Source organism: Nelumbo nucifera, chromosome 3 (assembly GCF_055504915.1).
Source record: "Nelumbo nucifera cultivar China Antique chromosome 3, China Antique-T2T, whole genome shotgun sequence".
Classification (NCBI taxonomy): Eukaryota; Viridiplantae; Streptophyta; class Magnoliopsida; order Proteales; family Nelumbonaceae; genus Nelumbo; species Nelumbo nucifera.
Window position 1 is genome coordinate 58,317,903 of NC_142651.1, and position 15,751 is coordinate 58,333,653.

At 35.7% G+C, this 15,751-nt stretch overlaps 1 protein-coding gene across 4 annotated transcripts; it reads left to right on the forward strand.

Annotated features, from left to right (window-relative positions):
- Nucleotides 1–562: 562 nt before the first annotated feature.
- On the forward strand, nucleotides 563–14,527 carry PAP23 (purple acid phosphatase 23). Of its 4 annotated transcripts, none has more exons than XR_016084501.1 (7): nucleotides 563–1,133; nucleotides 1,235–1,426; nucleotides 2,429–2,765; nucleotides 3,572–3,789; nucleotides 3,923–4,113; nucleotides 6,948–7,143; nucleotides 7,504–7,641. XR_016084501.1 is itself a non-coding variant. In XM_088901992.1 (7 exons), the coding sequence occupies exons 1-7, from the start codon at nucleotides 872–874 to the stop codon at nucleotides 9,352–9,354; spliced, it is 1,521 nt and encodes a 506-aa protein (XP_088758118.1). In that variant the 5' UTR covers nucleotides 563–871; the 3' UTR covers nucleotides 9,355–9,785. The 4 variants fall into 4 exon arrangements, 2 of the variants coding, with proteins under 2 accessions (XP_088758118.1, XP_010264038.1); XR_016084502.1 differs by lacking the exon at nucleotides 7,504–7,641 and adding an exon at nucleotides 7,303–7,412; XM_088901992.1 differs by lacking the exon at nucleotides 6,948–7,143 and adding an exon at nucleotides 9,316–9,785 and having other exon boundaries at nucleotides 7,504–7,785.
- The last annotated feature ends 1,224 nt before the right edge of the window (nucleotides 14,528–15,751 follow it).

Genomic DNA, 15,751 nt, shown 5'->3' on the forward strand with positions numbered 1-15,751 from the left:
GAGTGTTAGAGGTCCGGTTTTGAAAATCATGTGACCGACTGGACGACTTGTGATGTTCTAGCTTCTATTCTCCTCCCTTTTGTAATTCTGATTTTCCTTAGCTGCAGAACGACACTCGTCTTCCTGATTTTACCAAAAAAATTGCTTAAATAAAAGGATATTATAGTCATATAAAAGTCCAAACCAATGGAGAGAAAACTAGATAAAGAATAAAAGTATTTTATTTTATTATATAAATTTTGAATTTAAACCTGAATTAACCTGATAAAATGAAAATTAGACGAATGGGATGGACGTGAAACTGCCTCAGAGATAAAGAAGAAAATTGATTGCAATTACTATTTTACCCCATGTCCATGCAATCTGTCGTTGACATCATCACTTGGGCCCAGTACTAAAAATGTCAAAAGTCCATCAACCAGTGGAGGTCCACTATGCATCAGACATGGTAGACGTCACGTCATTTCATATACCAATGATGCTAACCTGCAAAAGAATATTCCTTTATCAAGTTCGAAGTCAGGTAGCCAACCCTCCAAAAGTTTCTTCGGAAAAGTACAGATACATACGATGCAGAATTCTGAATTCCAGCCCTCTAGCCCTCTCCCCTATAAACCACATCCTGCCGTGAATTTAACATATCAATTCACGGTCAGATGCATTCCCCTTGTAGTTTGGGACTATAAAATTCTGATCTAGGCTGATTGGTCATTCTCCCAAGTTTCTTTTTCTTCCTCTGGTTGGTAAATCCATAACAGAACCTAAGAGACTGGCATCTTAGGCATTCATCAATGTGAAACCCAAATGGCATTTCAAGATTGAGCTGAAATCAATAGAAGCAACAGCAGCAACAGCTGGGAAGTTGTTCTTCATGGAATTCTGTAAATTATGGTCCACGCTGGTCATGTTCATGGCCTTAATGGATATGGCGGTGAGAGGGAAGCACATCCCAACAACTCTGGAAGGGCCGTTCCGACCAGTCACTCGTCGCTTCGATTCGTCGTTGCGCGGAGGAAGTGATGACTTGCCCATGAATCATCCCAGGCTTGCTAAGAAAGTTCCCTCTAGTTTCCCTGAACAGATTGCTCTAGCCATCTCTTCACCAACTTCAATGTGGGTTTCTTGGGTAACTGGTACCTGACTCATCGCACACTGTGTCTCAATGGTTCCTTAGCTCACTAATGGTGTATTGATATATTGAATTGTTGAAATAAGTCGTGTTTCGTTTGTGCAGGGGATGCTCAGATTGGTTCTAAGGTCACTCCACTTGATCCTTCTACAGTTGCTAGTGAGGTTTGGTATGGGAAAGAGAGCGGGAACTATACGTTTCTCCAGAAGGGAACATCGACTGTGTATAGTCAATTGTACCCGTTTGAGGGCCTTTTGAACTACACATCGGCCATCATTCATCATGTGAGGCTTGAAGGTAAGAAAGCCCACCTCTGTTATCAGTTGGAGATCTAAGAAGTTGTGGTGGAACACATTAAAAGATTTGAAGGTGTTCCTGTCCTTTTCCATTATTCTGCAATTGTTTTTTTTTTTTTTTTTTTTTTTTGGTGACAGTGTTGCTCTACCAGGCAAAGTAAAGTTTGATGCTCTCCCTTTGTTTGAATAAAATGATATAGCTCTGCCCTTCAGACTAATTTAGGCACTGAATTGTCTTAAGATGAAGAAAAACATATACATTCAATTGTCACAAAATTCCCAAATTTTGCAGTAGGGTTTGTAGAATAATTGATTTTACTTGATTCATTTATTCAACTAGTCTGGCAATTTGCCTTAATATTCAGGGATAATTCTTTGGACTTTAACCATGTCTTCATGATTCAACATTCAAGTTATGGCAATTTCTTAAGGAAAGTTTTTGACTTTTCTTTATTTTTATGTTTCAAGTGCTCTGATACAATTGAGGTGTGTAATTTTTTGTCTTGTGTAGGTACGGCACCAAGAAAAATATCATATAACAGAACAAGAAAGCTAACAGAATATGAAGTTAAAGAAATAAAGCTACTATATTATCTGGATGATTGTTTGTGCTTCTTGTGAATTTGAATTTGAGGCATTTCCCTGACACCTAAAATATATATGCTGAAAAATAATGGTGATATTATTGGTCAAGATTCAAGGAATAAGTTAAGATTTATACATGCAAAGAGTGGTGCATTTTCATGTTAGAATGGTTTTCTTATTGAAGACACTAGCTTACTAATGGCACATACCTGGGTTTGCAACCCAGTTTAAGGCCACTGTCAACTAACAATAACCAACTTGCCTACCAACAGAAAATGAAAACATTCTCTGGAAGGAGAAAAAAGAAAGAAATTTGTCAGATTTCCACTGTGTGCTTTTCTTATATTTCCACCCCTTTACTGAGAACTCGGTGTACTTTTTAGCTACCATGTTCATTGAGTTCTTGCTTTTCTTGCAGGCCTTGAACCTGGGAAGAGATACTATTACAAGTGTGGAGATAGTTCATTATCAGCTATGAGTGAAGAACATGTGTTTGAAACATTGCCTTGGCCTAGCCCAAATACGTATCCCCGTAAGATAGCAGTTGTTGGAGATTTAGGTCTGACAAGCAATTCAACAACAACTGTTGACCATATGATCAAGAATGATCCTTCAATGGTGTTAATGGTTGGTGACTTAAGCTATGCAAACCAATACCTTACAACAGGTGACAAAGGAGTTCCATGCTTTTCTTGTGCTTTCCCAGATGCACCCATTAGAGAGACATATCAACCCCGATGGGATGGCTGGGGAAGGTAATCTCATCTTTAAAATTATATTATGAGTATCTGACCTGATTGTGGTTATAATTTAGAAATGAACCTTCTATGGATTCTTAACTGAAGCTCTGTAGTGGTCTTTTAAGCTCTATAATTTATAGATGACCTGGTTTAAATATGGGTTACAGTTGGTCTCACTATCAAGGCCAGTTTGAACTTTGAACATATCTGAGCCCTCAAATTGATAGATTTTACAGTTTTCACGTCAAATGGTCATAAATTGGACCTAAACTGATCATTGTGGTCTGATCTGATTAGCCCAAGAGTGTAGGTGTGAGATATAGGCAAAAGAGTTAAGAAAAGGTATACCACAATTGAAAGCTTGACCATGTCGACCAAGGGTCTAATGATGGGCTCATACCAGGGGATATTTCTGCTGCCCTATGGTTTTTCACCCTGTGACTCAGGATAGTGGAACACTTCGTGTTACACCTCTGCATTTTTTAAAAAATTGCTCTATTATTCCTCCTCAATTTCAGCTTGTGCATTACTTTCCCTCTCTCTGCTCAAATATCCCAGATGCAATGGGACCTTTTAGTAGAAGATAAGTGATTCCATTATTAGGGAATTTTCTTCACCAACAGGGCTTGAGAAGCTTAGTAGAAGGCCATCATGATTTCTAAAAGAACCCCACTCCAGAAGGTCTGGGATTGCCCATAGCAAACTGATCAAAATTTATTTTATTATTCAACTAGAACTAGAATTTGTTTCCATATATACATTAGTTTACTAGAAGTTTTTCAGTAAAGTTCTATTTTTGACATTATTTAATTGGAAATTAGGTTTATGGAGCCCCTGATCTCAAGGGTTCCTATGATGGTGATTGAAGGAAACCACGAGATTGAGCCTCAAGCTGGTGGCATCACTTTTAGTTCATACCTTGCACGTTTTGCTGTTCCTTCACAGGAGTCTGGCTCCAACAGTAGTTTCTACTACTCATTCAATGCAGGAGGAATACATTTCATAATGTTGGGAGCATATGTTGGCTACAATAGTACTGGTGACTGATGTCATTATCTTCCATCCGTTTATTGCTCTAAATTGTAGTGCTTGTAACTTTAAATTGTTATTAGATTCTGGAATATCATGTCTTTCATCTGTATACTTAAGATTTTCACGTATCCTTGTTGTAGGTACTCAGTATGCCTGGTTACATGAAGATTTACATCTAGTGGACCGTTCAGTGACCCCCTGGCTGGTGGCTGCATGGCATCCTCCTTGGTATAATAGTTACTCATCACATTACCAGGAATTTGAATGCATGAGACAGGAAATGGAAACCCTACTATATCAATATGGAGTTGATATTGTTTTTTCTGGTCATGTAAGTCAGCTTTTTAATCTTCATTCTCATTGGTCATGCAGTTCCATTGTTTGTTTTTTTTGTATCTAAAAGAATGACCCGTTTAGCATAAAAAAGAATGACCCATTTAGCATCTAAAGCTTTAATTTGTTTTGTATATGATCTTAGATAGTATTCATGGGTTTTTCAGTTGAGCCACAATTTCTGAGGCTCAATGTTTACTAAACAAGATTCAAATGATTGCATTGGTTGACATATGTGCCCAAGAAAGGCCAATTTTCACATGTCATGGGTAAGGACTGGATTATGGTTTTAAATTAGAGATATAAAAGTAGATAGCAACTACAGAAATGTGCAAGCAGTGTAATGTGTGCCTTTTCAATTACTAACTTAATGCGTAGGTTTACTTGTTGACTGAATCTAAGGTTTTGTTATATTGGGTAGAACTGCTCTTTCATTCATCAATCTGATTGCATGTCTGATGTTACAAGGAAGTTCAAACATGTTTTGGTTTCACTCTTACATTTGGCTCTCATTTAATATGTGCTTTGAAGTGGCCTCTCTCTCTCTCTCTCTCTCTCTCTCTCTCTCTCTCATTTATCTTCCTAGAGGGTTGCATCCACCATAATCTGTATGATTATTTTTGTTGCATTGAGAACGCTTCTGATCAATTATCCATAAAAAATGAATGATATGCTTCAAACTCAGACATGCAGTGGCAACATCCATTGACTTGACCAATAATGGAAGTTGAATCTCAAAGGTGATTTGCTTACTCTGTCCTGTCAATGTTCCATCAATTTCCTTTTGTGAATATTGTTTACCTTATAAAGTACCAAATCCTCTATCATTTAAAATGGGGATGGTTCTACTACTAATGTTGTTTAATAGTCAAAATGAAACGACTAGTAATCTTCTAATTGGCTATGTATTTTGGGGGCACAAAACTGCTCTTTCTCTTGTTGCTTCAATTTACAGGATACAGTTCAGCTTGTTCTCAAAGCCTTGTACAAACCACTTGGGATCAGCTGGCTTAGACTCTCTTGTAGTAGAAATAAGCCCTTCTTTAGAGATATTTTCTAAACGAAAATATTCAATCCTTGGATGGTGTGAACCCCCTAATTTCATTTGTCTCACTAATGGAATTAACTAGAACTTTCCATCCACCAATTAAGAAACGGGGTGATGGGTTGCTGGTGAAAGTTTGTTTTGTGTTTTTTCTTTTAAATTTTTTTGGTAAAAAAGAAAATAGCCCACTTAGACAGCTCCAAAGGCACCAATATAAACTAGAAGAGGGTAAGAGGCTATAATGATGATGAGGGGAAGGCATGAAACCGGGTTCCCCAACACCTCCGAATGGCACAAAAAGATCCAAGCAAAAAGGTTGAAAACTAGGTTCAAGAGGAAGCTATGGGCTGTTCAGTGTGCAGTGATGAAAAGTGTGAGAATGCTTCCCCTTAATGCAAAAATTTCTGGAGGTTAGGCCCATATTTAGTCCACCCCTTCCAAGACCTTGTATAGCTGGGACCAGGATTGGGTAATGGTGTTTTTTTTTTTTTTTTTCTTGTATTTGTTTTCTTTACCTAAATGTTCCTGGACTCAGGGATACCACCATCTAGTTCTCAAAATAGAGCTTCTCCTTGAAAGGAAACATCAAAAAGGAAAAAACATATTTATAGATGTGCAAAAAGTAGGTACAAGAAAGAAGCAAGGCAACTAAATAGAGTGCAAGAATCTGAGTTAGGTATAAGGGCTTTGCACCCTTTTGATTCTTAGACCTTCCATGTGATGGTGTAGTTTCCTTATTCTTGCCAAATTTCCTTCTTTTTTGAAGGGTATTTTTCAGCATTCTCTCTTTCCCTCTTCTTTTTTCTTTGAATTCTCTCTCTAGGATATTTACCTACTCTAAGGTCCTAAGGTGGTCACGGTGAGGGCCATAATGTTGATGGGAGAGATTGGTGATGATTCCCTGGTGGGGTGAAAGCATATAACTTATAGAGAAAAGCCAGGTTACTTGAGGCAAAGGGATAGGTATGTTTGTGGCTGGAGTATCCTAGATCTAGGGTGGGAATTCAATCTAAGGTTTTGGGCTTTGTTATTTTGTTGTTCAATGGGATCCCCATTTGAAATTATCAGCTATAAAAAACAGAAGAATGTAACCAGATTCAACTAATTCAGGTTGAATATATAGAGGTCATTTGAAGTCATTGACACCCTTAAAACTTAGTTTTGGAGCCTTAGGGTCCATTTTAAACTTTAGTGCCTCTGTTCCACAATTTGTGATCAGATACTTTCTTATCTAAACAAATGTTAATAATAAGGAAAATGTTGATCTTAGTAATGAGAAGCATGGACGTTTTTTATTTTGCTACCACTATAACTGGTATTACAAATTAGTGTGTCTAAAATTTAAAGAGGAAAATGTCATTTAACACTTCACAAAATCCATATATCAAATCCTCTCTCATACCATGTCGTTTGTCTGACAGTTCATGCTTCTCTTTTAGAATTATACACATGATATGATTAAATGTCAAATTTGTTAGGTTTGTGTTGTTTGGGTTGAGATCCAATGGTGGGTTTGGACTCCTTAATATGCATTACTTGTATGATAAGGAGTGTTGTTGGCTTATACACGGGTGGTTCTTTTCTTTGAGTGAGTGAGAGATTGAAAGAAAAAAAGGTACACTTGAGAAAGAGTTATCTCTTCTACGTGTTCTTTGGGTTTTGAGAGAGGAAAGGAAATGGGTATACAAGGGTATAGGGTTATTTGGGTTATAAATCATAGGAAATATTATACTGTTCTTCATTCTTTTTCATGATGAATAATGGATCTATCTCTCACATGAATGTAGGCAAAGGCTGAACCTCATAAGTTTGCATCAAACCTTGTGGCTGCTTCCCAGCAAAAGCTAATCTATGATGTTTGTAGACCTGTACAAGAAGCCTGCCCTAAACCAGAGATGGAATTAAAGAGTAACCCTTAGCAAGTATTGGGGGTTAGAGAATTCTACTAACCTCTTCACAAGCAATCAAAGAGCTCTTTCTAAGGTTCCTTTTTAGAACCTCTGCTCTTGGGTCTAAGTTCATGTTTATGGAAATAATTTTTATTATAGCATCATGATTTAATTCTCAAGATGAAGCTCCAACTATCTCCAGTTTCTTGTTGGATCATGGTTGTTGATCTTGATCCATTAACTTCATCTTCAGGATATCAAAGATTCTATAACATGTTCTGAAAATTGTCAATTTGAAGCTAGCTCCTTCAAATAGATATTCAATTCATCCTGTAACTAACTGAAGCTTTCATCCAAAGGTTCTAAACTTCTGCCTCTTCAGTACTTATGAGTGATGTGTTTCAGACTGCATCTAATGTTCTTGACACAAGATGCTCTTTTATATGGTTGACAGGTGCATGCCTATGAGCGGATGAATAGAGTATACAACTATACATTGGATCCATGTGGACCTGTTTACATAACAGTAGGAGATGGAGGAAACATTGAGAAAGTTGATGTTGAGCATGCAGATGACCCTGGAAAGCGTCCTTTGGCAGGAGACAACATACCTGAATTTGGAGGGATATGCCATTTGAATATTTCTTCTGGCCCCGCAAAAGAAAAATTTTGTTGGGACAAACAACCAGAATGGAGTGCATATAGAGAGAGCAGCTTTGGACATGGAATACTAGAGGTATGCACTTGGTATAATAGTATAATCTAATGGTTCTAAGCTATATCTATCTATCTATCTATATATATATATATATTTATACTATTATAAAAAGCACGAATGAGGCCTGAGATTTCTGGAATTTAACTTGACTAAAATATCCCTCATTTTGAATTTAAGCACTCTTTGTTTTGTGGGCAAAAATGTAATTTCAATATCACTATTCAGTTCATTAAATCCCATATTTAAGGTATTAATTTCTATTGATTTTTAGAATTTTTCTTGGCTAAAATACCCTTCATTTTGAATTTGGACAATTTTCATTTGGGGGGACAAATGTAATTTCAATACTACTATTCATTTTATTCAATTCTCTCAAATTAAATCCCATATTTAAGGCATTAACTCTTATTCTCTATCATTTAATACTATATTTAAGGTATTCTTGTTTTTTATTTTTAAAATATATTAATTAAGTCCATAAATAATGATTTTCATAATATAAAAACCTATATTTTTAAAATCAATTCAGAAATTAAACCATTTTTTTTTTCATCTAGGTGGTGTGTAAGTAGTTCAACCATTTGGGCCAAATGGATCAATCCAAAAGTATGATTTTTTTTTTTGTAAACTAAAATTTTATTAAAAGAGAAAGAAAGGAAGTATATATAATAGAAATGCCCATATGGAGTATGCAAAAACGTGGGCCACACAATGGAAAACCAACAAATAAATATAATAAATATGAAGTATTTATCAATGATGTAAATAGAATATAAAATTTAAAATTAAACAAAGTTGAAACCATTTTCTATCCGGGTCACTGATTAATGGTTCAACCATTTGAGTCAAATTGGTTAACCCATTGTTTTATGATTAAAAAATTAATTAAAAATAAAAAATAATAAAAAAAAATTGGGCTAATGTATAATATTATATGTTTGGCATATTAAAAACTAAATGTGGTAAATAATAATAGTTCTTATTAATGATATAAGTTGAATATAAAAATTAGAAAAATTGATGTCTAATTTGTGATTCCCTTAACTAGGTTAAATGGTTCAGTTAGGCCACCATGTTGATAATTAGTCTTTTGCAAGTAAATGGTTTAGTTGTAAATGGACTCAGAATCATTGTTAGGTGATGGATTTACCCATTTGACCAATTGATTTGACCATAAGATAAAACCAATTTTCTAAAAGTCAGTTGCAATTGCATTTCCCTTATAATTAAATAAGTTAGCTTGTAATTTTATAAAATAAATAATGAAAATAAAAAATATAAAAAATATAATACTTATAAAAAATTTGAACATGTCTTTAATATTATATATATATATATTTTTTATATGATGCAATACGGGATTCGGCCCAACTGAGTAAATATTTACTAAGTTGGCTTTTGATGATCCATTTTAGTTCATATTTTCCAAGATAGCTTCATTGTAAGATTTTTGTTTCCGAACTGCACTATTTAGTATTAGAGCTAGGTTTGATCATTCTTTGGATTATGGCTCCTAAGAAGAAACAAATGACTCACATCATGGAATAGGACATCAACAACAAAACACTTATACACAAGACGAGATGATAAAGTTGAGAAGACAAGTCGATGCACTTGCTCAAGAGTTGATATCACTATTTTCTCGTTCCAAAATAGGGGACAATAGTTCCAGTGCAAGTGCATCCACTCGTTCCTTTTCATCATCAACGAAAACAACCAGATTGTTTGTAGTTGTAGATGGTGACAAAAAACAATGAAAAATGGGTTTTCAAGTTTGAGATCCCAGAGTTTCATGGAGGTTCTTTCACTCATTCTTTATCATCATTAAGGCAAGCAACGAAATTGATTGTAGTTGCGGGTAATGTATAGAACCGATGGAAAATTGATCTCAAAATTAAGTTTCTGGAGTTTCATGGAGGTATAGTTCCAAATGAACTCACGGACTAGAGTTCTATGGAGTTATCAATTTCAAAGTTTAAAGATAAAATCAAATCTTATGACTTTATTGATTGATTCAATATTGTTGAGGATTGTAATGAAAATCTTGCATTGTCATTCTCCTCAACATCTGTTGAAGAACAACATGTTGATTAGAAGAAACCTCTAATCTATGATGAAGAACTAATTGCTCAAGAGGAATATGTTATCATTCATAATGAATTTCAAGATGATGGAGACAATATTTATCATTTGGAGGCTTTGATAACATTGTCGTCATACAAGTCTATGAAGATTCATATTAGCATGCATTTTTGCAATGTTCAGAATGATCAATAAAGGAAGAATTGAATTATTTGAAGATCAAGAGATATGGTTCAAATGTTAAGAGATGTAATGAAGAAATCTTAGTTCGTATTAGAGGTTTACACCACCAATTATGTATCAAAAGGTTAGAAACAGAGAGTAGGAATGGCAACAGAGTGAGGTGAGGCTAGGTTTTGTCTGCCCCGTACTCGACCCTAAATTCACATTCGTCGCCTTGAACCTTGGTGAGGCTAAAAATCCTAACCCATCCCCGTCCTTGTGGGGAATGGGGACCCCTGACTTTGCCCCGCCCTACCTCGGCCATTCTTACTTGTATACTCATTAATTTATTTATTTTTATTTTTTTGAAATCTACATAGAACTATTTTATATTATGTAATACAATATAATATATAGTATTATATTATAGCACTATATATATATAATGTTTTATAATATAGTTGGGCTAGGGTTGGGGTAGGGTGGACAAATATCGTCCCCATTCTATCCCCAATCCTAGAATTTTGGGTTTTCCTCGAACCTGTCCCGAACCCTGATTAGTGGTAAAAAAAAACCGCCTGATCAGAGTGAGCCGCAGCAAGGCCCCATAAGGATGGGTGAAATTTCCATCTCTAACAAAGAAGCACAAAACCATATTTTGATAGTCTCTTGGATGGTAACATGAATCTGGGGTCAGATTCTCTTCAACCTGGGGAGGATGTAGTATGGGATTCAACCCAATTGAGTAAAGATGTACTAAGTTGGCTTTTGATGATCCATTTTAGTTCGTATTTACCAAGATAGTTTCATTGTAGAATTTTAGTATCTATTTACCCTTATTCGCATTTACCAAGTTAACATCACAGTGGGATTTTTGAAATTGTCTTCGATTAAGATAGTTTTTTTTAGAAGATTTAGTCGGTAGGGGTGGATTCAAAATGAGCCAAACCGAATACTTGGCCATTCGAGCTTGGCTCGCCAGAACAATGTTAGGCTCGGCTCAAGCTCGAGCTCGATTTGAGACAAAATCCTGAGCTCGAATTTGGTTCGACTCAAAAGATCGCAAGTTCGAGCTTGGCTCGGCTTGAGCTCGACTACAAGTCAAGCTTCTTATAAAAAATAAAAATTATACATATAAAAATTATTTATTATTCATATAATAAAAATTATTTATTAGGCTACCGAGCCTGGCGAGCCGAGCTTCGTTGGGCTTGATCTTGGCTGAAAATCGATTTAAACTAAGCCGAATTGAGTTTTTTACAAACTGAGCTCGAATAACTCGATTCGTTTCCACCCCTATTAGTAGGATTCTAATAAGATGTGTTTTACTAGATTAGGACATTTTCTTGTAGGAGGCATAAGGGTATCAAGAAGTTTATATAAAGAGTAGACAGGGGAGTTCTGTTGATTTTCTCTTAAGTATTTAGTGAAGAATTGTTCTTCTTCTTGTTTTCAGCTTTGATTATTTTCTTTGAAGCTTTTCTTAATGTGATTTGTTTGCAAACTGCGTCATTATATCCATGATGCAACAAAGTATGGTACCAAAAGAATTTTAGCTGATCATAGCCCACTAAGGAATTTTAATGAATACCACTTGATGGTGGCATATGAAGGAACCTAGAAGTAACTCCAAAAGGAGAAAATGGAGAAAGTAGATTGAGATGGTCCCGTCATTTGCATGTAAAACCATATATAAATCTATTTTAAAAGGTGTTCAATTTAATGTTGAAGGGGCTACAAAAGCCAAGGATAAATCAAGGACTTAGGTGGAAATAATAAAAAATATAAGTGTCCATAATTTAATTGTGGATATAGCACTGAATGGTGAAAGGGGATTCATGTAGCTGATCCCATATAATTTGGACAAAACTCTTAGATGATAACCACCTAATTAGTCATTATTTTGATGATATCAATTACATTATGATTTGATCACTTATCTTTGTTACATGAGCTCTAATAGGAACATTTAGGTTATGTTTGGTTGCAGTGTAAATCTAAATTTACAACGAGGAGTTTTACATCGATTGACTTTTGAGAGTGTAAAAAAGGAACCAGTATTTACATTCACTGTGTTTGGTTGATTGATGTAAAATATACGTTGGACTTTTGCAAACGTTTGGAGAATACCCATCGATGTAAATCTCTACCCTTGTTTAAATAACAATGGTTGGGTTTGTAGGATCTGTATAGAGGATACAATGGGAAAACACTCTACATTATCAAACTCTCATGTATTCGTACAACCTGCAATAATTAAATTTGGAGATACTAGTTCGAAACCCCACTTGGGAATTTTACCGAGAAGCCAACTAGCATCGCCAATGTGACCATAGGCAACATAGTTTGTTATCAAAGAAGATACAGTGGATGGATAGGATTGGAACCTAGATTTAATAATGCCAGTGTAGATACAGCTTCCACTTTCGAAATTTAATGATATCTTATAGGATTCAAAATAGAGAGAAGTGTTTGTTGATTGAATTGGGTGACCCAGCAAAGAACTGTTTTGTAGTCTAAAAGGGCCTTTTGTGGGAACCCTTTTCAATGGAGGCTTGGATGATAGAACCGCATTGAGATGGTAATAACTTGATAGTTGATGCTTGTGTTGTGAGGCATTTCATCGAACAGTTACAAACTGATTAAAGGTTCTAAAATTATCCAAGTGACAATGGTGGTACCATTACATTTTTTAAGAACATATTTTCCGTTTAAGTTGAGGGGATATACAATACCTTGCACCGAATCGCTTTATAGAAAGAAACAATGGCGGAAACTTTGATTCTCTGATAGTGTGCTGAGAAATTGTAATTTACGTTTCGAGATGGAGACACACCGAAACTCAACCATCAGAAAGCAAATGGGTTGTCAAATGGCAGAAACTTTGATCATGTCTCCCATTACCCTATTCAACTACATTTCCTCCATGTCCCATTTTGGTTCCTATGTAGTAATAATCAAGCAGCTACAGGTTTTAGAGGCGGGTATAAATATGCCATTGTTGGCTTTAAGATTTGAATTTGAAGGCACTCCACCATAGACCAAGACCTCGGCATATGGCGGACTCTTATTAGTGGCCAGCTTCAATGGGAAAAGCATTGAGGAATCCGTGCTTGAGTAATTCCTAGAGACTCCATTGGGCTGGAGAAGCAGGGATTAAATGGCGAAGCAACAACAGAGAAGTAGTGACACCGGCGAAGTAGCTTCAACGACGAGCTTCGGTGCATGTCGGAGAAGTAGGGATGCCGGCGAAACAGCTTCAACGGTGAGCTTCGGTGCATGATGGAGAAGTAGCAATGGCGGTGAAGCAGGGATGAAACGGAGCAGGAAGGAGATGGAGAAGAGAGGCGTTATTATGAGTGGGAGTTTACTTCGATGGGAGAAGCGAAGAGGTTTTACATTGATTAATGATGTAAAAACCTCTCAAAATGGAATTTTACATCGACCTTCGTTGTTCTTTTATACTCTAACCAAAATTGAACTGGGTGTACTATTGCACGGGTCTGACATTTACACCCTAAACAAATACAGTCTTAAATTTTATCATCATTATCATTATCATTGGAAATTGTCACATGCAATGCATGTGCACATTTATTAGTCCTTTATATTTTAGTATCAACTCAAGTAGGGTTTGACTATGTTACTCAAAATACATGATACCAAATAAACTTATAACCAATCAATCAGCATCATAAAAGAGGTGACCAATGAGGTGGTGTACTTTGATTAGTCAAAGCTCTTCCGGTACCATGTCTTTTCTCGCTCTAATAAGAAACTGTGTGCATGCATTTAAAAAGAAAGAAAGGCATCAGACTGAATTAAGGTTGTACACATTTTTATCTAATCATTTTATTTCTTTTCATGATGGTTATGCTCGTCTAGGAACAACTAATTAACCCCATATCGAATACTAGAATTGCATATTCTGATGTATACCAACTAAACTATGGTCCCATAGGCTCATACAAATCTGTTAAATATGTAAAAAATGAAAAAAGAAACAATTTCCTTTTAAAATTCATGTCAAAAGTTTGAGTCTTTGACCTAAAAGTTACTTGAAATTCTTTGTTAAATAGACACATAATTAATTATTTATAGAGGCTGGCGCATCAGTTGGTTAATTTCCTCTCTTCATTCTACATGTCTTTCTTTGCTGCAGGTGGTAAATTCAACATATGCTTTGTGGACTTGGCACAGGAATCAGGACATGTATAAAGAAAATAGCCATGGTGAGCAAATATATATAGTACGGCAGCCTAAGCTGTGTTTGTCAAATGTCAAACCAGTTGCATAGTTCAATCAGTATCCTCTGACAAGGATGATATTCTGTTCTAATTTCTAAGTTGGGGAAACTTTTTCCTGAAAGCTTATATTGTTTATTTGATAATTTTCAAAGGAAAGGGTTGATGGTAGGTTACAATCCTATCTTGTAACACAATCTATTAAATCTGCTATATATTTCTATTATATGCTTTTCTGCATGCCTTTTAGAAGGCAGGTCAGGTTTTACCTATTTTTCATGTTGATCTCCTTTACTCAAGGTTCAAAGTATCAGAAACATGAAGAATATCAAAAATGCAATTTTATGGTATTACGCTTTGAATATATATGGATATTATGGAAAATTTAAGATACATACAATGTTCAGAGTATCAATATTGCCTAATTCATAGTTTTCATGTGTTGTGCTATTCTAAAAAGCGATAATCCCTAATGAACAAGGTTTAGAGATCTAGATACCCCTTAATTCGTACTATTTCGCTTGTATTGATACTTTGAACCTTGGAATGCATGGATACACCTTGGGAAAGTCAAATAAATCCCCAAAAAAATATATCACTAAAATTAAGTATAAGTTTTAGATGACTCTCAATAAGCTATATATACATGATAAACATTGAAACACGCATTTTAATAGTCAATGTCTTGTATCAAAAATAAAGAAAAAGAAACGAAAGAAAAGTCTATGTCAAGTATGAACTATCACACACTTGGTTAGCATTTAAAAATGAAGGAATAGCTGAAATATGTTTGCATATGAGTACATCTCAATTAAAAAAAAAAAATTTGTGGTATATAAATTTTAACAATCAATTTTGAAGTATTTATTAACAAGCATCTACTAATCACTAATTCTAAGAAGAGAAAATGTCTGAATATTAAGATGTAAAATAAATGTAATTATGACAAATAATTAAAGCATAGGGTAGAGATAAATCATTTGTAATTTTTTAACTAAGGACTAATGTTTAAATCTTTCATACTTGATTTTTTAGACAAAAAAAAATTATGGGTTATAGTAAATTTTTGTTGATACTCGGAATAGGTCGAGGACAACACTGTAACTTTTCTCCTAAGCTGAGGTGTCACGGAATAGTCCGAGGTCCGAGGTGGCCGAGGAATAGTAGGTCGATCGTACAAAGAGGAGAACATCAGAGGCTCCGGGTGAGAACCCGAGGCAGAGACTCTAACGGTTAAGTTAGTATTAGGAGGAGTATCAAGTGGATGAGGTCCGAGGGGCACGCACTTAGACAAGGCCACAAGAGTTCTCAAGTGCTAGCTAGAGAGCTTAAGTTCCAATCCTTTACCTTGGGGGGTTCACCTCCTATTTATACTTGAGGCCGCCTGGAGGTAGATGATCTCGGACAATCTGGATGTGGTCCGTACGCGGGGAGCGTGGCCATCTGAGGCCACCATGTGACCCCGCACTATTGGCTCCGCAAAGTCCGTCGAGCTC